The 23,759-nt window shown below is 61.3% G+C and overlaps 1 protein-coding gene across 1 annotated transcript in view; it reads right to left on the bottom strand.

The window, feature by feature from the left end:
- Positions 1–113: 113 nt before the first annotated feature.
- The window catches only part of VAC14 (VAC14 component of PIKFYVE complex), a 101,148-nt gene continuing 77,502 nt past the window's right edge, over positions 114–23,759 (bottom strand). Inside the window, exons 15-19 of the mRNA XM_062176664.1 lie at positions 10,044–10,218; positions 8,647–8,765; positions 7,835–7,914; positions 4,734–4,884; positions 114–699 (exon numbers count right to left, since the gene is read on the bottom strand). Coding sequence (XP_062032648.1) covers positions 537–699; positions 4,734–4,884; positions 7,835–7,914; positions 8,647–8,765; positions 10,044–10,218 — 688 coding nt within the window. The 3' untranslated portion in view covers positions 114–536. The remainder of the gene's footprint in view (positions 700–4,733; positions 4,885–7,834; positions 7,915–8,646; positions 8,766–10,043; positions 10,219–23,759) is intronic.

Genomic DNA, 23,759 nt, shown 5'->3' with positions numbered 1-23,759 from the left:
TGCAGGGACCTCCGTGAGAGCCGGTCTTTAGGACAGGTGAGGCCTGGGGCAGCTGCAGCATCAGGCAGGGCACAGGTGCCAGCTGGGAAGGAGCAGGCAGGTGCAGGCTGAGGTTTCTGTCATTTCTTTATTGGGGCAGGGGTGGGGTGGGCGAGCATCCTTCAGTAGAAGTCTCTGTGCTGGCCTCACGTGCATCCACATGTGTTCACACATGCAAGCGTGCACACAGGGCCAGTGCCTGGCAGGCAGGCAGGGGAGACCAATCCAGAGGTGCCTGTGCCTGTGGCCCCAGCCCGGGAAAGCCAGCTCTGTCTGAATGCTGGGGTGCAGCTTCAGCCCTGGGCCCTGGGGCCCAGCAGACTGGGCTGGGCCGAGAGGAGCACGGCGCGGCAGCCTCCGTCCTCCCCCCTGCCCCGGGCTGGTGGTCAGGTCCAGCCCTGGCCCCGAGAGGCAGATCCTGGGGCCCTTCACGAGGCGGCCTGAGGGCCCTGAGCGGTCATCGGGCCACTGGAGTGGCCCAGCTGCGGGCCGGGCTGTCAGAGGACCACCCTCCGCTCCAGGTGGTCCCCGCGCCCGCTCCGCTGGTGCCTCACTTCCAGGTGCTGGTTCTGGACCTTCTCAAAGTGCTGTAGCAGCTCTGCATAGTCGATGCTGGGGGTGTTGGCTTCCTGGGAGCGGGGGGCCGCCTGCAGGCTGTCTCTGGGAAGAGGGGGCAGGGGCTCGGCGTCAGCACACCAGCACGGGCTGCTGCTGTGGGCTGCCTGCCTCTCAACAGGCAGCCCCCACGAGGTGGGGAGGCCCGGAGCACCCCCTCTCCCGTACTTGGTGGGAACAGCAGCCACTGCCGCTCGGATGCTGCCCGAGCCTGCGGGCTGGCCATGGCGCCCAGAGCAGGCACTGCACCGTGAAGCATTTCCTGTTTACGAGTGGCTCCCTTTGGGGTGAAAGCCAGGGCTAGCAGCCAGCCAGGAAGCCAGCTGGGGCCTGGAACAGGGTCCAGGGAGAAGGGGGAGGCAGCCTGGCCCTTTCTCTGGGGAAGAGCTAGTGCTGGGAACCACTGGGACCATGGAAGAACCTCCGCGGCTTGGCGGAACATTTGTTGTTGAGCGCTGGGCACTGCTGCCTGCGGCCACTTGCTGTCCCCAGGGAAGCTGTCCCCCCCCCCCCCCGCCCCAGTCTCACTGCGGACCCCTGCACTTCGGAGGCCACCACCACCTCCCTAGCAGTTGTGCGCAGCAGCCTCGGTTGTGTGCTGCACAAGTGTGGTGTGCACGCTGCCCCTGTGGCTGCGAGGCCAGCGCTCAGCCTGCCCATGGGGACTGGATGCCCTTGGGGCCCCTCTGAACGTGGGGGCGTGCAGCAGCCGAGCACAGGGGCTACACAGACCTGTCCCAGCTGCCTGCCCTTGGGTGACTCTTTCCTGTCAAGGGGTGGGGGAGCCACTCTTGGGGCTTTTGGAGATATCTCTCCAGACACCGAGTGGAAGGGCCCAGCTGGCACTGGGCCCCAGCTTGGGCACCCGATCGGCAGCTATCATGGCCACTCAGCCAGGGCCCGGTGCTCAGCCATTCCGGGAGAAACCCCATGGAACTTCCTTCACTGACGCCCTCAGCAGTGAGCCTGGCCCAGCGCAGAAATCCCAAGCTCACAGCCTGATGGGCATCTGCCGGCCTGCAAGGCTGCTGTGATGGGACCAGGGCAGGGGGACCGCTCCCCACCCCAAGATGCCAGATGGGGTCCAGAGGCTGCCTCCTGCACCCCTGCTCTATACCTGTCCCCCTCCCTCTTCCAGCTGGAGACACCACCTGAGAACAGCTTGCGTGGCTCCTGTGGCTCCTATTCCCTGGCCTTGTAAGCCACTGCTCAGGCACGATGGTCCCACAGAGCCAAGAGCAGCTGAATGGGGCTGGCGCTAGGGGCCAGACTGTGGGCGGCTATGGCTGTGCTTCCCCGTGTCTACAATGGAGGAAGGACCCCCCCCCCCCCCCGGCACCATAACTCTGTGGGTCAGGTGCCCCAGTCCCGAGACAGCAACTGGGGCTTCTGAGGAGGCTGAGGGACAACTAGAATGTGGAGTGCTCAGGCCAGGGCATGGCCAGGGATGGAGACATCAGAGTCTGGAGACTGAGGCCACAGGGTGACACCAAGTGTGTCACCTGGGTGCCCACGGGTCTGCGCGCTGCTCCCTACAGTGCTCCTGGCAAGCAAGGCCTCAGGTCCAGGAGAGGGAGCAAGAGAGGGCTTTAGGGAGATGCTAGCTATGGAAGGCAAGGCTGGGCACGAGGTCAGGGTGGGGCTGGGGAGGAGTGGGCTGCATCCTGCTCTCTGGGCCTTAAGGGCAGCAAGCAGTCGGGCCCCCATGATGGGCAGACCCTGAGTCTGGGAGCAAGAAGTGTCCCTGTAGGGGTCCAGGATGCTGCCTGGCCTTTGGAGCATGGAGGCCAGGGCCTCCCCACTGCCCGTCAGACTGGCCACGGCTCAGGGCCTTCCGTCTGTTTCCGACACCGCCCTGCACTCGGTGACCCAGGCTGCCCTACCGCAGCACGGGGCCGGGGCTCCAGAGCCCTCTTTGGCCACAGCTTCTACAGAGGCTCCTGCCTGCCTCACTGCAGGTGGTCCCTCGAGAGTGGCCTGGAAGCCTGGGGCGGGGGGTGTGGTGGCTGGAGTCCTTGTGGCTCTTGAGGGCCGAGCCAGGGGCGTGTAAACGCCCCCAGCTGTCGCAGCTCGCAGGGCTGTCAGGCAACCTGACGCTGTCTACCAGCTGCCCGCCCCTCCCAGGACTGGGACTGTCCTCAGCCCCCTTCCCAGGGTGTCCGTTGTCCCTCGGTGCCCAGCCTTGCAACCTGACCCCTCCCCCAGCTGTCCCTGCGGCCCCCTCCTCCCACACTGCGCCTGTGCCCATATCTGTGATCTCTCTTCCTAGATCCTTACAGAGAAAGGCTGTTAAGCTAAGACTGGGGGGCCTGGGAGAACGTCACACACCCACGCACTCCAAGTGCACACGTACTGGTGAAGAAGCTGTGAGCCTAGACAGGGCACGAGGCTTCCCAGACCCCAGTGCAGGCTTGCGGCAGTCCGCGCACACAGCACGCTCTGCCCAGACCTCAAGCCTGTGGCCCGAACCTTCCTCGCCCCGCCCACGGTGGGTTCTCAGGAAATCTGCATTTCTTCCCCCAGTTTCCTCTGGCCTGGGGAGCATGAGGAGGGGCCCGACCTCTCTGAGCCTCCCCACCTCTCCCGAGACAAGAAGATGGGGTGTGCAGAGCTGACAGGGGCACTGGCTCTCTGCAGGGCAGAGCCTGTCTCTGGCCAAGAGGGGCCCCAGTGAGACAGGCTGGTTCCTGTGGGGTGGCCTGGGGCGGCCAGAGGCAGCGGGAAGCAGCCCTCTGCCTCTTCCCCTCCTCAGTGGCCCCAGGCCCCCTAACACCCACAGGGCACCGGAAGGGCTGATACGGAGGCCAGCTCAGGGAGCCCGGTGTGCTTCAGGCCTCGCAGCTCAGAGCTGCAGTCTGACCCAATGCTGAGATTAGCGTCCCAGTGCCCCAGGACATTCAGTGTGCTGGAGCCCATCGCCTGGGGATCAGCTGGGGGGCGCCCTGAGTAGCCGAGACAGCAGCAGGCACCAAGGCCTCATCCTGCCACCCTAGAGGGCTGCGGTCTGGGGACTTCGACAGGAGGCAGGAGCTGGGCCTTGGCCAGAGCCACACTTGCCAGGGGGCAGCAACCTATCAGGTGCCGCACAGCCAGGTGGGAGGGGTGGAGGGAGCCGAAAGCCCCAGGGCACAGAGGGCATGGGGGCTCTGGTCAGGACCCTGAGGGCTGGGCAGCCACATCCTAAGGCTGCCTGCGTCCATCCCCAGGGCAGACACCCTAACCCTTCGTGGGAGCGAAGCGTCAGGCCTGCTGAGGGGCTCTAACAGCCCAGGAGGGAATTCTAGACACACAGGGCATCTGATGCAAGCTGGGCGCGCTCCATTCAGCGTAAATCTTCTCAGTGGCTCTGCTCGTTTCCATGGCGACCTGACAAGTGAAATTTTCCATCTCGGATGCCAAATGCCTGTGGATGAGGCAAAGCCTCCAAGGGTTACCAAATATAGACACAGCCCAGCAGGCTCGGCAGCCAGGGCCAGCAGTGGGTTCAGGGTAGAAGCCTGGACCCCCTGCCTAGGGGCTGCCATGGACCTGTCCTTCCCAAGTTGCCAAGGGTACAACCCCACCTACCGCCTGTCCAGGGATGCTGGGGTCTCTCAGTGGCCCAGGTTTGAGCCTCTGTCACACATGGGATGGGGGTGGGGCTTTCTGAGGTCTGGGAGGTGCCCGGGAGCCAGTCCTGTGTAGCTCTCCGGCCCCACCGCCACCTGAGCCCTTATTTTAAGCTGGGGCAGGAATTCTCCCCCTTCCTGAAGTTTCTCTCCCGGCCCTGTGCTGGGCTGCCTGGGACACGCTCTGAGTTTCTGGATTAGGTCCTGGGTGAGCACACTGTACCCTGTCTGAAGAAGGCAATGCCACCACCTCCTGCTGGGTAAACACTCCCAGAACCGCCAGCTCGGTGCTCTGACGTGGACAGGAGACAAAAGGGAAAGTAGCTGTGTGGTACACAGGGTCACTGCGGCAGTGACAAGATGGGGGGAAACTGAGGCAGAGAAGACCTCGGCGGCCCCTTGGACATCCCTGCTCGGTGGATGACCTCCATGCCCCATGGAGCAGAGGGTGGCAGCGGGTCAGGCACTCACTGGGTCTGCAGCAGCTCGGGGTTGGGCACACACTGGAGCCGGTGGGAGAGCAGCTGGAAGGCGCTGCTCTGTGGCAGCAGCATGAGCAGCCCATACAGGGCCTTGATCAGGTATGGGTGGTTCCTCACGTCCAGCAGCTGCAGGCGCAGGTCTGTGGCAGGGCAGAGGGCAGGGGGCAGGGGTTAGGGGTCAGGTACTGCCTGGGAGTACATCTAACCCAGAACGCCTGCTTATCGGGCCAGGAGAGGGCCAGAGCCACAGGACCCAGAGCCTGGGGACCCAGTCTGGCAGGGCCAGCCAGGTGGCCCTGGCTCGGAGGGAGGCACAGGCCTGCTCCCACCTCCCCCACGAGCATCTCAACTGTTTCCATGATCTCATCTCTCTCTTCCTACCTACCCACCTGCCCACAGCCCCCAAACCCAAGGCTGAGCCTGCCATCCCCCACCCCCAGCTGCCTCTCTGGTATTAGGAGGGCTGGGGGCTTGCAATGTAACAGATTCCCCGGTTGGCTCGGCACGTGCCAACCAGAGCTATAAATAGGGCGAGCTGCAGAGAAAGACAGCGGATTAGGGCAGCTTTAAGGGCGGGCAGGATGGAAACATGCTTGTGTGTGTAGCAAGACACAGCACCCGGCAGCGTGTGGGAGGGGCTTCTGCATATTCAACTTAGGCACCAGGTCTTCTACCTCCCCCTCGCCCCCACCCCGGTCTCCATCTAGCACCCGCTCCACACAAGGTGGCCCGGCCCACTGGTGGCCAGCTCTGCCACAAGGTGTCCCAGTTGCCCAAGGCCCAATGGGCTCTTACTGCCCTACTCTGAGCCTCTCCTGTGTCTACTTCCTGTGTGTCTAGGCCCAGTGCAGGGGCCAGCAGGAGCCACCAACTTCTGCCCAGAGGCCATGATGCCCAGCAGCAGCCCCCCAGCTGCAGGGAGTCGGGGCAGACAGGCCTCTCCTGAGCCCGGAAGCCAGGGCTGGGCCTCCCACAGCCTCTCTTCCTGCTCCAAGCCTGGCTGCTGTTTGTGATACTGTGAAATGTATTTGGTCTGTGTCCCATTTCCTGGCACAGGAGGACCACTCTAGAAATTCTGGAGTCTCCGAAATGTTAAATGTCTTCTTGTATGCTAATGAGCTGACTGGTGGCTGACAACCCCTAGGCAGCTTCAGGATGGGGGCTGGGCACCAGAACGGAGGCAGGATTAGAGGGTTGGGTCAGTCCCCCACTAATCCACCCCTCAAGGGAGAGGGGTGAAGGTTAAGCTGATCACCAATGACCAATGATACAATCAATCGTGTGTACAGAATGCAATCTCCACAGAAATCTCAAAGGACACGGCTCAGAGAGCTTCCGGTTAGCTGAACACGTGGAGGATCCTGAAGGGTGCAGGGCCCAGAAAGGCCTGGAAGCTCTGTCCCTGCCCCACACCGTGCCCTGTGCATCTCTCTGTCTGTATCCTTTGTAAGATTTTTTTTTTAAATCTCTTTTTTTTGACAGGCAGAGTTAGACAGTGAGAGAGAGACAGAGAGAAAGGTCTTCCTTCCATTGGTTCACCCCCCAAATGGCCACTACGGCCAGCGTGCTGCACCAATCCAAAGCCAGGAGCCAGGTGCTTCCTCCTGGTCTCCCATGGGGTGCACGGCCCAAGCACTTGGGCCATCCTCCACTGCACTCCCGGGCCATAGCAGAGCTGGACTGGAAGAGGAGCAACCGGGACAGAACCGGCATCCCGACTGGGACTAGAACCCGGGGTGCCAGCGCCGCAGGCGGAGGATTAGCCTAGTGAGCCGCGGCACCAGCCACCTTTGTAAGATTTTTTACAGAAAGAGGAGAAACCTAAGTGTTTCCCTGGGTCCCATGAGCAGCTCCAGCAAGTTCACTGAACCCAAGCAGGGGTGTGGGAACCGTGACTTGGAGTGAGTGGGTCAGCGGCAGAGACCCCCTGCAGGGGAGGCGGCAGCTATGAGGACTGGGCCCTGAAAGCGCTTCCGGTGAGACAGCGTAGCAGCGGCCTGGGCTAGAAGCCTCCTGCGTGCTGGGGTCACTGAAGTCCCCACGTCGGGTACTGCGTGAAAGCAGAGGCAGTGGCTTGTCTTCCCTATGCACACGGCTCCAGCCGTAGCCTGGGCCTGCTTCAAGTCTTTTCTCCTCTTCGGGCCTGGGGGAAACTGATGGCGCTGCACCTGAACTGGCTAGCAGCAGGGCCAGGCCACTGAGGACTGGGCCAGGTGCTGAGCGTGGGGGCTCTCTGCTGTCGCCACCTTTCTCCCACAGAACCCTGGGCCTGAGAAAGTCTCTCAGCTCCTCCAGGGAGGGCTTGCACGTGGCCTGGATCTTGTGCAGTCAGCTGAGGGCCCGGGGCCTCAGTTGCTGTGGTACCTGCTGCTTGGGGAAGTTGGCCCTTTGAGCGGGAGGCAGGGCGGGGGTCCCTCAGCCTCTGCATTGCTTTGTCGGAGACTCTATCAGAGGGCAGGCGTCCGGAGCAACCAGCCTGGCAGGAGAGATGGCCACAGGCAGGGCTGCCTCCAGCTTCTCTCCCACGTGGCGAGCACAGAGGTCGTTCGGAGTGCTGCCTACTTGGGGAGCAGGCGCTGCTGTGTTGAGGCGCCAAGCGCCATGCTCGCCTTAGCCAGCTGTCACTGCTGCACGTGCAGCCTGGGTGTTACTAACCAGGCAGCTCCTGCCCAGCAACTCCCAGCAAACCCAGCTCTGCTTCCAGAGACGAGGGCAGGGCTCCCAGGGAATAGGAGCACCTGCAGGGAGCCCGGGGGCCCTGCAACTTCAGTTAGGGTGGGGGGCAGCACGCATGGAGAGAGAGGCAAGGTGTGGTATTAACCATTGTGTGGGTTTTGCCAGCAGCACTGGCCTGTGTCCACGAGACACACCCTGAGGGAGGCAGGCAGGACCCGAGTTTTAACCCCTTATGCCCAGCCCTGCTCCAGCTGGTCTCAGCATGGATGGACGGTCGTCCCCAGTCTTATGTTCCTGACGTTCCAGAAGCATCCCTCCTTGCCCTGCCCCTGAGCTTGGCTCCACCCCCCTCCCTCCAGGCCGGCCAGGGCTCAGGGTGGACCTGGGGCAGACGCGGAGACGTAGGGCTCTTACATGTGAAGATGGGGCACTCGATCAGCTGCACCAACTTGTCCACCTCCGTGAGGAAGTCCACAGTGACCTCCAGGTCCCCACTGGGCGGGCAGTCAAGGAAAGCCTGCCCACGTGGGCAGCACAGCGCGTGTGTGTGTGAGGGGCAGCTGCGCCGCTGGCCCTGGTTTCCTGCGCACAGGGCCCAATGCTCACCAGCAGGAGTGGGCACACATCAAGGACACAAATCTCTCCCTCCACCTTTCCGCCCCTCTAAACGGGAAGCGGCGCCGCCGTGCCCCGACACAGCAGTTGGATTCTGCTCATGTCTTCCTCTGCCCCGTCCTGGGCTCAGAAAGGCTCTTATCGGGGCCCCGCAGCCTGAGTGGGGGAACCCGCAGGAAGGGCCTCTGCTCTCCCCGTAGTGGATGGTCTACCATGCGGCCCCCCACCCCGCTTTCTGAGAGCAGCCGTGCAGCCTGCTTCCTTCTACTGAGCCTCTGGGCACTGGCTCTGTGGCCCCCAGGCCCAAAACCTGAGCTCCTTTCCACTCCCGGGCCACCCCCACCCCCACCCCCACCCGGGCACTGGGGCCGGCTGTGGCCAGCAGGAGGGGCAGCGTGCAGAGAGCACCGTTCTTCCCGAGTGGAGCTCTCAGGCCAGTGCCCCTCTGGAGGGCTCCCCATAACAGTGCAAACAGGGCCGCCGGGTACCTGATGTCAAGCCCCGGAGGCCGAGTGGAGGGGAGGGCTCAGGTCGGCAGCTGGGCCCGCCCGCTGGGTGGGAAAGGACCACCAGCCCCTCCTGCCCCGAAACAGCAGTGAGAGGAAGGATACAACTTCTGGATGAGGTCATAGGCGTGCCGGTAGTTCTGGGTGAGGAAGCAGAGGGACACCGTGGTGACTGGGTTGTGGCACCAGGAACGGTACAGGCAGCAGAACAGGTTCTGGCTCTCCTGAGAGAGGAGAAAGGGGAACAGTTAGGAGGCCCTGCTCCTCTCTGGGGAGAACGGTGCGAGGCAGGCCACTGGGTGATGGGGAGAACCGGCGGCCTTGGGAGTGGCCAGGGAGCCAGCTCAGCATGCCTGCTGCGCTTGGCAGCCCAGCCAGGAATGAGCTGTCTGTCACAAAGGAAACGCTGACAGCTCCTCCTCAGACCCTGTCATTACCTCCTGGTCCCACAGAGCCACGTGGTGGCAGCGAGGGCCTGGCCGGGAATCGGCCGTGTTCTGTGCTGCCTTCCTGTCCTCCCTAGACCTGTGGTCCCCGAGCCGTGGGGCTGAGCGGGGGCGGGCGGCAAGGAAGCTTCCTCGGGGCCAGGCTCTCCCAGCTGGGGTCTGCCTCACCATCCTGAAACGCCACCCCGCCTCGCTCCACGGACTGCCTCGCGGCTTAGCACACTCAGGAATGGCCCCGGAGCCGCACCCACGCTTGGGGGAGCCCCTGTCTCTGAGGACGATTCTCAAGGCCTCTGTGAATGCCTGGGAGGAACCACAGGAGGAAGATGAGGCTGCGGCCTGGATCATTCCGAACCACTTGGCCCCAGGTGCCCCCAGACGAGGCCTGGACGTCCTTCAGACTCCAGGGTCTGCCCGGCAGGGGGCCCAGGGGAGGTGACCGAGGCCCAGATTATGGGATCCAGCTCCTGATCCTGGCGTGCAGGACGGCGCCTGTCTCTGGAGGCCCTTGGCCCACGGTCCTCAGCTGGGCTGAGGGGCCTGCGACCTGTGTCTCTGCCTCAGTGCAGGGTCCTGGTGTCTCCCTGCTCTCTCTGACCAGCCTTTGTGATTCTCACCCAAGGCCTGGGACAGGTGGCAATGTGACCCCTGGCTTATGACAAGCACCTCATGAGACAGATGTTTGCAGCTGCTGGAGGGAGAGAGCCTGGGCCTGGAGGACTAAAGCAAGGAACCCGATTCCCTGATGAGGCTATGACCCAGAGGCTGAGCCCTGGGAAGGCGGCACCACCACCTGTCTGTAAGGATGTAGGGGCTGGGTGGGTGGCGGTTCAGGGAGGGCAGGGGACTCAGCATAGGTACAGAGACCTTGTCTGCGAGTAACTCTTTGGTGGTTGGTGCCACTTCCCAAGGGACCCTCATTGTACCCTGGACCTTGGATGATCGTGATGTCATCCCCATCTCCTCCCCATGAGCCTTCTGGGCCCAGCCAGGGGCAGGCTGGGTGCCCGTTCGCAGACTGCCTTGAAGCGAGGCCAGAGCCCCGGCCGCGAATACCAGAGTCTTCAGGTCCTTGAGCTGGTTCCTCAGCTGGAAGAGCTCGGTGGAGGTCAGCAGGATGGTGTTGAGGGTGTGGACCATGGTCGAGGCGAACTTGAGGTCCTCCTCTCGGAGCAGGATGTCTGCCATCGAGTGGAAAATGTTCTCTGCGTTCAGCAGGAGGCAGAGCTGCCTGGAAGGCAGGCGAGTGGTGGTTACGGCTCAGGCCAGCCCGACAGGGGAAGCCTCGGCTCCGTTTTCTGGTGTCCCGGGGATACCTGCTCCTTCCTGGGACACAGCACGGCCCTCACAGGCCCAGGCACTCTCGCCCACTCTGGCCTTTTCCTCTCCCCAGAATGCACCTCCTTCCACACATTCCCCACACCAGGTCAGGTTTCACTGCCCTGTAGCCCCCCTCCCTACAAGCGCCCCAGGAGCGACACCTGCAGGTGGCAGATGGCAGGGGTGCAGCAGGTGCTTGTGGAATGAACATGGCCTCAAGACAAACCATGCTTTATCTTCCTGGAACAAAGGAGGAAGCTCTGGGGCAGCAGAAGTGGCTTGGCCCAGGCTGTGCCTGGCCCTCCTATGGCCGCATGTTTTCTAGGAAGAGTCCCGGGGAGTGGAGGATGGGGCTTGGAGGAAGGAGTCTCCACGTTATGCAAAGGAACACAAGAAACCCAGGGAATGAAGCAAAGCTGCTTCTCCAGGGGCCCTGGGGAAAGGGGACGTCAACAGTGACGAGAGATGTCCAGGACGGGCTCAGGAAGCCTGAGAACCCCCACATCACCACCAGGCCCCGCCTTGAGGGGAAGAGCACTTGGAGGCCACCTGACAGTGACTTCCTGGGCATCCAGAAGCTTCCTGAAGCCAAGAAGGAAGTGGGTAGGAGCAGGATGGGAGCCAGCGAGGGGCTGGGGAGAGTGTGGCAGGTGGCGTCTGGCCCTTGCTGGCTCCTGTCTGGGATTGATGTTGTCCACCTGAGCCCTGGTCCCTGCTCCGGGGAGACACCCACAGGCTCTGCAAGGCCCCAGGCTTCAGGGTCCCTTGTGAAGCCACACTTTGAGGCAACATGCCTGGAACACGTCCACTTCCCCTGGGTCGCGAACTCCTAGGAAAGTCAGTGAGCTTCACTGGGGCCTGGCTTGCTGCTTCCCTCCGAACACCAGCCAGGGCTCCGGGTTCTAGGTCCCGGGCCAGGCTGGAGGAGATTCTGCCCCACGCCCAGCCCCGGAAAAGTCCCAGAGTATTTGGTAATGGAGAGGCCAAACCACGAAGCACAAACAGTGGGCAGGCTGTCTCCAGCCAAGCCCCAGCTGGAACCAGCAGGCTTGGGCAAGACACCACGAGAGAAACGCAAACCAGGCCTAGGCACAGTGGGGGCTGGGAAGCGGGTGGTGTAGGGGCTCCGGGGAGAGGGGCTGCACATGTGAACAAGGGTCCACTTCTCCCTGCTGTGCACACTACCAGGCCTCTGCCACTGCCCAGACAGCTGGGCATGGATCCCAGAACCCAGTGACTCCAACCCCCAGCTGTGTGATCTCAATGTCTCTGCCCATGATGGCTTCATCTCTCCCTTGTGGTCAATGGCTAAGGCAGAACAGGCGAAAATTTCAGAGGGCTGCTTAAAGACCAGAAGCGAAGCATATTCCATGCCCAGAGGTGGGTGCACGGCACAGGGGCTGGGTCCCCCACCGTGGAGGTGACAGCCACCCCAGGTAAGGGTCTGGCCAGGGCACCTCCAGTCCGAGGATGGGAGGTGATGGCCATCCTGCAGAAATCAGACAGCACTCCCCGAGCCTGCCCAGGCCTCCCACCCCCAGAGGAACTCTGTCTCCAGGGCCGTGGGACAGAAATCTTCCAGGAGGGCAGGCTGGGGAGGAAGGGGAGCCTTCAGACAAATGCCCGTCACCTGCAGCTGCTGCCGTCTCCATGACAGAGGCCAACAGCTGAGTGCTGCCAGGCAGCACTCTCTGGGGCCCCGGCTGGGACTTGCAGCAGCCGAAGCGGGGGAGGGGTCCAGGCGAGGAGGGTGCCAAGGCCTCCCAGTATCCTAGGGAGCAGGGCCTGCTGACGGCTATAGACGTCGGGGTGGTAGCATTTTCTGGAAATGCTCTTCCCTGGCCAATGCTGACCCTACCCTCTCCTGGTTCTCCTCTGACCTCACTGATCACGCCTCCTCCTCCTCTCTAGTCTGCCTTGGTGGCCCCCTGGGGTACTATGGATGTGTTCAAAGCCATCTGGAGATCAGAGATTCCCATGTGTGCTTCTCCACGGTGTTCTGGCTGTGCCAGCCGCCTCGCTGCCTAACAGGCATTTCCAGCTTTGCAGTGCCATGACCCAGGACCTGGTATCCCTGTGGACGTAACCCCCAGCTCTAAGCCATAAACAGCATCACTGTCCCGCCGGCTACTCAAGCTCAAACCAAGAAGTCACCGTGGGTCCACTGGCAGTGCCAAGGGCTCTGCCTTCACAGCACCTCCTGCCTGGGGCTCCTCACCCTGCCTCAACCACCACTGCTTGGGACAAGTGTCTGCCATCCCTCGCTGGGTCAATCTTTTTTTTTTTTTTATTTGAAGGGCGGAGACACAGAGCCAGAGAGGTATCTTCTATCCACTGGTTCACTCCCCAAGTGCCCACAACAACCAAGTCTGCAGCAGGCTGGAGCCAGGAGCCCGGAACTCTGTCTGGGTCTCTCACGTGGGTGGCGGGGACCCGACCACTTTAGCCATCATCTGCTGCCTCCGGGGGTGCATTTAGCAGGGAGCTGGATTGAGGTGGAGGAGCCAGAACTCACACTTGCACTGTGACATGAGATGTGGGTGTCACACGTGTTGGCTTAACTTGCTGTGCCACAACGCTTGCCCCAACTTGGTCAACCTTGAGACATGGCCCAGTCTGTCTCCCTGGTGCTTCTCTCACCACCCCCCGCCCAGGTTACCCTCCATGCACTACCTGGAGCAACCCTAAAAAGTGCCAACCCAAGCCGGGCCCTCCCTGGCCTGAGCCTTGCTGCCGGCTCCCCGCCAGCTCTAATACGAGCCTGGCACCTCCCCGCAGCCTGTGGGGCTCACACCCTCAGCCGGGCTCCTTTCCAGCCTCTGCTGACACCCATCCTTTTCTACTCCTGATGCTCCAACGTCTTGACTTTTCTTCTGTTCCTGACCTTGCCACACCTGCGGTGGCCCCAGAGACACGGCCTGTTCCACCAGGGAACTAGTGCACGGACAGCTCCTTCCTGCCACCGGTCTGCTACCTCCTCCGCCCACCCCCACTTTAATGCAGTCCTCCTGCTTTCAAGGCAGTTGCGTCCAGAACTCAGCGTGCTGATGCACTGTTTCCTGGGTTCCTGTCTGTGCCTCCCTCGAGACGGTGTGCTGCGAAGGGCAGAGCCTTGTCTGTGACCCTCAAATGCCTCGAACAAAGGCGGCAACCTGGCCCTCAGTAGCTGCCCAGCCAGTGCTGTTGGACGTCACCGCACGGAGGAACCTCGCTGTCCCGCTGAAAGGCCTCTGGACGGGCCCCCACACAGTCCCACCCTGACTCTGGCGCACCCATGCACACCCGCTGTAGGTTCCCACATGCTGTACCTGCTGCAAACAGGTGATCTCTGATGCTGTATCTGACCCTATCACCAGCCAGGCCAGGCCAGGGCTGGGCTGCCGCGCTCATTTTCTCGGGAGCTCTCTCCCTCCCCTGCTGGCCTGCTGGCGGAGACTGGAGACCGGGAGGTCAGCTCACCCCAGGAGCCAGGGCATTCATGACAGCCTGAGGCAGCAGCCACCCCACACCTCCCCCAGCCTCCTCACAGGGGTCTCCTCTGCATACTGCTAATGGAGGCCCCGCAGGGGGAGGGGACAAGCCAGCAACAGGGACCCAGGGAGCAGCAGCAGTGGGGCACCTGTGCGGCCCAGCCTCAGAGCCTCAGTGCTCCACTTGCCCTGAGGGGGAGCCTACAGGGGCTGCCCTGGGGCCAGCACAGGGCTCTGCCAAGGGCAGCACCTGTGTCACCCCAGCTTTGGGGAGGACATGGCCTTTGACAGGGACAGCAGTGACAGTGCAGTTAGCTCATGTGACCCCTGACGAGATGCCAGGCACCAGAAGGGCCTGCTTGCAGCTAGTCAGGGGGTGACAGACAAGCAGAGAGGCAGAGCCTTGGGTCCTCCCCAGGTTCAGGGGCTGCCTTGGCCACCATCCTAGAGCCCAGAAATGAGAACCGGGCACCAGGGCCTCTCCTTGAGATGCGGATGGGGGAGGAAGGAAAGGCGGTGCCATGAACGCCAGGGCCGGCGTCCAGCTGAGCTGCCCCCGAGCTTCCTGCTGGGTCCTCACACAGCCTGGGCAGGGCAGGGCAGGGCAACCTGAGGCCCAGAGAGTCCTGGGCTGCTGGTCACACACAGCTGGGGACGAGTGGAAGATTCGGACTCTGAGGAAGCAGCTTCCCGAACCCTCCTCAGTGCTCCTCGAGAGCGGGCCCTGGGGCGCCCCTGCCCAGGCTGGGGGTGGGGTGCTGGCAGATGGCCGCCTTGCAGGCTGCGGCGTCATCACTTCCCTGGCCCGCTTGAGCCGCACAGCGTCAGTAATGGAACACAGCTTGCAAGCACTGAACATTCGCCCCTGTTTTCCAATGCCCGTATTAAAATGCTATTCACCACGAGACAATGGCCTGGAAAGTGTCTGGGATGAGGCAGAGAGGTGGAGTGGGAGGGAACCCACAGGGGGCCAGGAGGAAGCGAAGGGACCTGGTTGTGCAGTTATGACCCAGGGAAGGGAGGGGTGCACTCAGGACCACACAGGCAGCCCCCTCACTCACTGGCTGCAGTGGGACTGTTGGCCGTCAGGGTGCTGGGCCAGAGCCCCAGGCCTGCGGCTTGCCTCTCTCCTTTGAGCCCCACACTGTGGCCCAGGCACCTGCTCCCCAACTTCCAGCTCTGGTTTCTGCTGGGGGCAGACCCAGTTTGGCTCCCTCTGCCACACACTGCGAGCTCTCCAGGGAGCACCTCGCCTACAGCCTGGTCTGAGTCCCCTGGGGTGTCCGTTTCCCTTAGTAATGGAGACGCTGCTCTGGGGCAGCTTAAAGAGGTTACGGCCCAGGCCTGCATAGGGGTTGGGGCACTCTGGGACAGTGTCCAAAGTTACCAAGGCCAAAGGCAGTCTGCCCTGCCCACATTGTCAGCAATCCTTCCCAGATCCGTTGGCTCCCTTCTGGGAGTTACCTGCCAGGCCAACATAAGCCTCCATGTCACTGTCCCTTCTGCTGCCAATACCTCCAAGCCTCCCCACACAGCAGGCCCAGCATGGGACAGCTGCTGGCCTCGGAGGTGGCCTATGGTGGAAGGTGCTCTCCTTGCCTGGAACCTCCCAGCCTTGTAGGTGCCCTGGGCCTCCAGGTGGCTCTAGTCCGGGCATGTGGCCTAAGCTCGGCAGGAGGGGGCTGGCCTCACAGCAAGGGGAGGGAGACAGAGCAGAGGCTGCAAGGAGCCGGGTGCTTGTAAGGCCACCACAAAACACACCAAACACCAGAGTTAAGGTTTACTGTCGGGTAGGGAAACCCGACAGGCCGGAGAGAGAGGGGGAGAGCGCAGGAGAGAGAGGTCAAGAGAGAGAGCACACGTGCGCAGGAAGCAGGTCCTGCTATACTCTTGCAGGGGGTAGGGAAGTGGGGGCAGCAAATCCCGTTAGGGTGGGGGTGGAGCTGACGCTTGTGGTTGGGCCTTTTAGTCACCAGACATCAGTGAGCCAGGCTGGGCTTAGGACCGAAGCTCACTGTGCAAGATGGCGACAGGGGCCAGAGCCCAAGATGGCGTCACACCATTTTACTGCCCGTGCTGCCTTCTCCGTCCTGTCCCGGCTGTGGGAAAGGGGACACTGGGGCTTCTCCTCTGGCAACTGGAAGGCCACCATCTCAGGCACAGCCAAGCCTTGGTTTGGAGGACAAGCCCCGACCTCCTGGGGTTAAGAGCAGAGCAGAGGGGCCAATGCCGTGGCTCACTTGGTAACCCTCTGCCTGTGGCGCTGGCATCCCATATGGGTGCCGGGTTCTAGTCCCGGTTGCTCCTCTTCCAGGCCAGCTCTCTGCTGTGGCTTGAAAAGGCAGTGGAAGATGGCCCAAGTGCTTGGGCCCTTGCACCCATATGGGAGACCGGGAGGAAGCACCCGGCTCCTGATCGGCAAAGCTCCAGCCGTGGCAGCCATTTGGGGGATGAACCAATGGAAGGAAGACCTTTCTCTCTGTCTCTCTCTCTAACTCTGTCAAAAAAAAAAAAAAAAAAAAAAAAAAAGCAGAGCAGAAGGGTGAAGGGTGGCTGCTGTCGAGGGAGGAGACAGCAGCTTCCATGGCCAGAGGCCTCTCTCCTCTTGGCCAGCTCCGGGGCTGCAGGGCTCACCCTGGGAGTCTGGGGGAAGCACATGGCATAGTCCTGAGGGTGTGGGGCTTCAGACAGCTGGGAGGAAGGCTCCTTCAGGCAGGTATGGGCCCTGGGAAATCTGGATCGCACCTGTGGCTTCTTGGAAGAGAAAAGACTTCTTCCCATGACCTGACTCCCTTCAATCTCTCAAAGTGGGACCGGCCGTGACAGGGTGAAACAGCTCGCTTCTCCCACTGTCAGCCCATCCTTCCCAGGTCCCTCGGCTGGGGCCTCTCAGTCCAGGCTCCTCTGGCTCTCGACACCCAGGAGGGGCAGGCTGGCACCTCAACCCTGCCTGCGACTGTGGTGCAGGCCGCCTCCCTCCCCTCCTGCCCCTACCACAGGCCAGCCTTACAGAGTGACAAAGGCAGAGGCTGATGAGGTGTCTGGCCCTGGGCACCAAGTTCAGGGTGCTCAGCCTGGGCAGGAGACGGAGATGAGGTGCAGGGACACCCCTAGACCAGCTGCCTGACAGTGCTGCCCCTCTGGTCAGCTGCAGCTCCTGGGTAGGGGCATGGGCAGGCACTGCGTGGACTGCAGGTGACTCCAGGCGAGATGGAGGTCAAAGCCATCACCTCTAGGGCCAGTGACATCCCTGACTGGCCCAAACAGAGGCTCACTGCACCACCACCAGCTCTCAGCAGCAGAGCGCAGAACAGCTGACCGGTCGGGGACTCTGGGCAGAAGGAGATGCCAACACTGGGCGTCAGGCGCAGAGCTGGGCCGCCCTGTCCAGTGATCTCTCCCAGGTGCTATCCCCCTGCCCCCAGGCCTGGCCTGTGGCCGTCTGCATCCTGCCATCAAGGCACTGTTCCTTCCCAACCTGGCCTTGGTAGCGCCACCTGAGGCAGGGAGTGTGGAAGATGTCATTGGTGCCTGTTAGGCCGGGCCGCACGAACGGTGCCACCTGGTCCAGGAAGGTCTGTGTGCTGTCCCACTCAGCAGAACCCCTCTCCCCCGTTACTCCTTTCCGGCATGAAGACCACCTAATGGCTTCTCTCACCCAGGCAGGTCCAATTCTCCAAGCCCCATGGAGCCAGGCAGCACCAGGCTGCAAACCCAGCTTTTGGGGGGCAGCTGAGCCCCCTTGATGGCCACTGCCAGGTCTGGACAGGTGAGAGGGGTCTGGTGGGTGGCTGGGCAGGCAGCCTTGGCTCCAGCACCTCTCAGAGGCTGGTGTGGATGAGAGCACAGGGTGCTGGACACCCCAGCCCACTGCAGGGCACCAAGCTCCGGGAGCCTGGTGTCCATGCACCCCCCAGGCAGCGCCGGGTCATTTGCCCCACCCTGGCTTCCCTGCCCAGCCTCCTTCCCCTCTCCCTCTACTCCAGGCTGCCTTCCTTCCTGTCTATCCCCAGCTGCCTGCGGCTTGCTGACCAGGCCAGGACTGTGCAGAGTGACGAGTCCTCATTTCCTCCTCCACATGGGCTGCTCGTAGGTGTGCACATCCCCTCCAGTGGCCCAGGGCCAAGGCCACACGGGGGCTTCCTTAGGAGCTGCCTGGAGTCGCACAGCCAACAAAGCCCAAGTGCAACCCAAGGTCAAGGCCAGAAAATGCAGAGGGCCAGAGCCATTCCCACCGGCACAGGGGCTCCTCCTGGCCTGCAGCCCTGCACACCAGCTGGGGTCCTTCAGGAATTCACAGAGGAAGCAGCTCTCGGGTCACAAGAGCCTTGGGGTGGGGAGAGGAAGGAGCGGCCTCCCTGCTGAAGTTCAGAAAGCCCTGGAGTTTGACTGTACCCTGCCCCTCCTCGCTCTCCTCCCTTCCAACTCTCGGCTTCCCAAGCATGAACATTGTAAATCTGTTTTATTTATTTCAATCAATCCTCGCCAGTGCGCCCCTCAGGGCAGAGGCAGCCATGGTAACTCTGCCAACTCATGCCTTAAAAATTCATCGTGTTTAATGCAGTCGATGTGTCTGATACACTTAAAAGTTTTTCGGGAGTAGGAGGAGGAGGTATGACGATTTGTTTTTCTGGGTCTTTCTGGCAGCAGGTGGAAAGAGACTGAGGGAGGGAGGGCCATGGGTGGACGACAGGGAAGAGAGGGGAATTTTGTCCTTAGCCATCTGTCCCCCTGTCCAGGAGGAGCCAGTGCCAGGCTCAGTGGCAGTCACAGGCACCTGGGCTGGCGTGAGCCCTCCAGGGCAGGTGTCACTGCGAGGAGCTGCCGCTCCAACTGAAGAGAAGGGGATGGCCTGCTTAGTCTTACTTTCCCAGTTCTCATCACCCTGGTCAGCCCAGCCCCGACTGGCCATGCGAGGCGCTTCTCCAGTCCCCTTCCAGCCTCTGCTGGAGCCATGGGCCCCCCCCTCGCCCCTCTCCTGCCTCTCGCTCTGGCTGTTCCCAACCATCTTCTTTCTACAGCCATGCCCAAATGCTCAGCTTCCTTCAGCTCTGGTCACGCCTGGGCCCCCCTGGGCAGCGGGCAGTTGCTACTGCAATTTAGGCGTCCCATGGGAGCACCAGTTTGAGTCTCAGCTGCTCCACTTCCAACTCAGCTTCCAGCTAATGCACCTGGGAAGGCAGCCGGAGAAGGCCCAAGTGCTTGGGCCCCTGCACCCATGTGGGAGACCCAGATGGACTTCCTGGCTACAAGCTTTGGCTTGGCCCGGACAAGGCTGCTGTAGCCATCTGGGATGTCAACCAGTGGATGGAAGACCTCTCTATCTCTGTCACTTTGTCTTCCAAATAAATTAACAAAATAATTAAAATAAAAAGTCAGGGAGGCGCAGGTAGCCTGGCTCTCCTTAGCTGTGGAGTGCAGTTTGCCTGAGGCGCTACATGCTAAGGGTCCTGAGAGCCAGGCGGATCCTGCACTGTGCTATCTGGGCTTGGGTGGGGGCAGTGTCTTGTTCTGGCTGGGGCGCTGTCAGAATCTGCAAGGAGGCCCTTGCAGAGCATTTAGTGCATGTCTGATCACAGTGAGGTCTGGGCTTGTGTCCCAGGAAGAGGCTGCACTTTCTGTCCCACACAGGGGAAAAGGCAGTGTAGGGAGGACAAGGCTGGGTCCCAGAGAACAGGTAGGCGTTGGCAACAGGGACAATCTGTCTCTGCAGTGGAGGCCACCCCACCTCGGGAAGGGGGTGCATGGCTTCTGAGTTTTCATGTCTCATCTTCTGAACTCTGAGAGCATGAAAATAAAGGGACAGGTCACTAGAGGAAATCCTGTTGTCTCCACGATGATCAACGTCAAGAAGTGCTGACACATGTCTGAGCCCTGGCCTTGGGTCCAGCCAAGCTCCTGTCTTCTGCTGCCCAGGGATTTCCTTTAAGCCAGAGCCAGCATTTCCTTCCTAGTAGAGGCCACAAAGAGCAGTCTGTCATGGAACGCATTCTCTGCAGGAGGCATGTCGTGTGCGCGGGCCAGGTGGCACTGCACCCAGTGCCCAGGCCCAGCACCAGGCTCTCAACTTTGGCCTTGCCACACGCCACATGCCCAACTTGCAGGTTCCAAGTCGCACCTGGCACAGGGGTTGGACAATGTCTTTCCACTTTTGCTATAGATGTCACTGAGGCCTTCTGATTTACAGGAGCCCCAGCTTCTCTGGAAGTTTTCTGTGGTTTCGGGGCGGGGTATCTGCAAACTAGTTCCTCAAGCCCCTCCACCCTGGGGCCACTCCTCCTAGTGTCTGCTCTGACCACACCTGCTCAGGACGGTGCTGGTCTGCTCCACACTCAGTCCTGCCCTGTGGGGGTGATGGCTTGTCGCCAAGGGGATGGGAGGGAAGCAATTCTCACAGCCAGGACTCAAACTTAGACCCAGGAGAGACAGGTCCATGAGGTGACCCCACAGCAGGTTTCCAGGAACCTCTGTTGGGGGCTGTAGCTCCTGAGTATGAGTCCCAGGCCAGGAGGATTTAAAATTTTAAAAATTTTCTTTATTTCCACCTATTTGAAAAGCAGAAAGACAGAGAGAGATGGCCAGAGATCTTCCATTTGCTAATTCACTCCCCAAATGCCCACAATTGCCAGGGCTGGGGCCAGGTGGAAGCTGGGAGTCTAGAACTCAGTGCAGGTCTCCTACGCGGGAGGCCGAGACCCAAGTACTGGGGCCACTGCCTGCTGCTTCCCAGGGTGTGCATCAGCAGGACACCAGAACTGGAAGTGGAGCTGGGACTCGAACCCAGGCACTCTGATATGGGATGCTGCGCCCCATGCCTGCCCCAAGGTAGGGGGATTTTAATGGTAACTCCAGGGGTCGGGGGAGACATGGTCAAAACTAGTGAGCCCTGGGCTGAGACTACCATAGAAAAGCATCCTGGGCTATTTCCCGTCCCGGAGTCTCCCTGGCTGCCTACTAGAGCACCCCTAACTTTCTCTGCCTCTGACGCCCCGAGCGCCCACCTGTGTGGGAGGATTTCCTCCTGAGGATACACTGAGCCTCCCCTGCTGAGGTTCTGCCTGCGATGGGGCTGGCACAGCCTGGCCCTGATCTGCTTCCAGCCAGGTCAGGTCCTCCAACCCCCTCTCAGGACAGACGCAGAGACTGAACCCAAGGACTGGTTCAAGGTCACACGGCCAGGGCTGCGGCAAGGCCAGAACTTGTCAGCGACCCAGAGTTCAGGCTCCCATTTGGCCAGGGAGTCCTGTGTGCTGTGGCGACAGCAGGACAGACCTCCCCTCCTGGCCCAGCCCTTCGTCCAAGCTGTGAAACCGCAGCACTAGGTACAGGTCCCCTGTACCTGCCAATGTCCGGTCTTCCTGTCACCATGTCACCATGCTGTGGCTTCATATTCTCCTTTACCTCCTCCCATGATTCCGAAACCTGGGCAACCACGGCATGTACACATGGAGCAGTCCTGACGCTGAGGCCCCGCGAACCTCAAAGCACATGCCTGATACAGGTGCAAGAGCCCTGGTGTGCACGTGGCCGTGGTCCCGAGGCAGGGCTGCTCCCCACCCTCGCTATTCAGCCAAGTGAGCTGTCCCCGGTGGTGTGGGTGCTGCGTGGTCAGGGACTCACCCACCAAGGGCTCACTGCTGTGGCGACTTCCCTCCCAAGGAACTAACGTGTGGGCGTCTGCGTTCCAATCGTGTGCCTGAGGGCTCTGTGTGCCTGGCCGTTGGCTCTATACCTCTCACCTCGCCTAGAGCCACCAGTCTCACCAGGGATCTTAGGCAGCTGGAAGGCTGCAAACTCACCCTCCAGAGCCGGGGGGACCCCTAAGCCTGGAATACTGCAGGACCCCTGGCCCTGACTGAAGCCGGCTGGAGCCACCCGCTACGTGCAGGGCCCCTGCAGGAGGCCTGTGACTGTGGTCTCATCACTCGCTGCCCCCATAGTGCCTCACCAGCGCCTGCTGCCTTGGCACCACCACACCACTCTGGGGGCAAGTGGGGAGCTCTCAGCAGCAGTTTCAGAGCCTGTGTGGCCACCAGCCTGGCAGAAGACCCGGGCGCTTCTCTTCTCCCCTCCCCAGACCCCAGGTCCTGGTTTCTGCCTGGCAAGCTACTGCTTCCCTATGCCCAGCCCTGACCACTTCCACTCACACAGAAGGAAAAAGATAACTCATGGGCAAGTCCCGTGCCTGCCCAGCCTGTCTCCCGACCTTCCTCGGGCAGCATCTGCATCCCAGAGGGAGGAAGCTCTGCTCATGGGCGCTGGGTCCGGTGCACACCACTCCTGCCTTTTCGGCTCCATCTGACCTCCACAGACCGTGGCAGAGCTCTGCCTCCCCACCCCCACCCCTACTCCCACCCCAGGACTTAGAGCGATTAGCGCCTTTCTGGTCTTCACATCTTTAGTCTGGGGCTTTGTGGGATTTTATGAACTGGGATGGTTTTCGGTAGCTTTTCACAAGTGCCCACTTAAAGGGCACGGAGATAAGGGGAGAAAACAGAACAGGAAGTTAAACACTAAGACCCACCAGCCTAACAAAGAGCAAACAGCAGAACGGCTCCCTGCAGAGCCGCCTGGGAAATGGCGAAAAGATGAGAGTCTGAAAGGAGCCGCTGCAGCAAGGTGGGACAAAGAACGCAGGGAGGGGGCTCCTCCAGGTATCTGAGGCCAAATGGAAGGGGGGGGGTCCTCTTATTTGTGCCTCCCCCATCGCCTGCCAGAAGGCCCAAAAACTCCCTTTGTGATCAACCGTTGTCGGAGAGTTTTAAGATGCATGAAATAGGCTTTCCATCCCAATGTTCCTAGTCAGCCCAGGAAATCTGCACTGGGTTAAACGCACGGGAATGGGAAAGGCCCCACGTGTGAGGTGCCCATGGAAGCCGCTTCTCCAGGAAGAAGTGGCCCAGATCTCTGCTACAGGCCAGGCCTTCTCAGCAGTCCGGGCTGGGTGGGCGGGGCCAGGGTCTGGTTCTCCCCGCAAAGAGCACGCCCCTGTCCGTCAGAGCAGAGCCATCAGCCATCAGGCGGCCTCACAAGGGCTGGATTTGAACACCCACACGTGAGGAGGCCCAGTGCCCCAGAGGCCCACGTCAGAGTCTGAGGGAGATGTGCCTGGCTTAGCACCGACTGCGAGGGGTGAAACCAGGCAAACCGCAGAGAGACCCCGAGTCTGGCGAACCAAGCCCTGTGTTTATGAATGCACAGAAAAGGTTCTGGAAGGAAAAACACGAATCTGACCCCAGAGGCTGCTTCTCCGGAGGCAGTGGTCGTAAAGGCCTTTCGCTTTTTGTACCATGGTCTTCAGCCGTGCTTCAGCTTGTCTTTCACGCGGCTCGATCGTTCTAACCAAGAAGCGAGAGTTTCTAGACTCCTGAGCATTTGAGACGCTCCTGGACTCCCCCATGGAACGTCAGGGCCCCAGCAGGGCTGGGAAGGCAGCTGCTGGGTGCTAGGGGCTCCTGCCCAGGACTGGGGAGGCGGAGCTCCCCTGAGAGGGGCTGCTGCCTACTTAACAATGGAAACATGCATTTTACAAATGGGAGGATCAACAGCCGGGAAATGGTATTTTTAGCTACTGTGGCTCTTGGCTTCAAAGGCGTATGTTTCATCTAAAACCAGGCAAACCTCCTACAAAGTCTGCCTGTTTGCAAGGAGTGATTAGCATAAGGCGCGCCTGGCTCTACTCTGAGGCAGGAGAGCCCACTACGAGGGGAGGCTTTCTCCTGAAATAGATTCGCCAGGAGAGGAGGGAAGGCTTAATATCAATGGAGACCAGGCCCCGTCTCCTCTTAGAACAGAACAGGCCTTGCGAGAGCGGGCTGCGCCGTTACAGGGGTGCGGCAGCCACAGCGGGCGTCTGATGGCACCCCCTCCCCCCCAGGGCCATCTAAATTTCACTGTGCCTCCTGTAGTCTCTCCCTTCCGATTTTAGAACAAAGGGTCCTGGGGCTGCGTTGGCAGATGTCCTTTCTGAGGGTCAGGGCAG

Source organism: Lepus europaeus, chromosome 19 (genome assembly GCF_033115175.1).
Source record: "Lepus europaeus isolate LE1 chromosome 19, mLepTim1.pri, whole genome shotgun sequence".
In the NCBI taxonomy this organism is placed as follows: Eukaryota; Metazoa; Chordata; class Mammalia; order Lagomorpha; family Leporidae; genus Lepus; species Lepus europaeus.
Note: the sequence above shows the minus strand (reverse complement) of the source record. Positions and strands in the feature narration are given on the sequence as shown.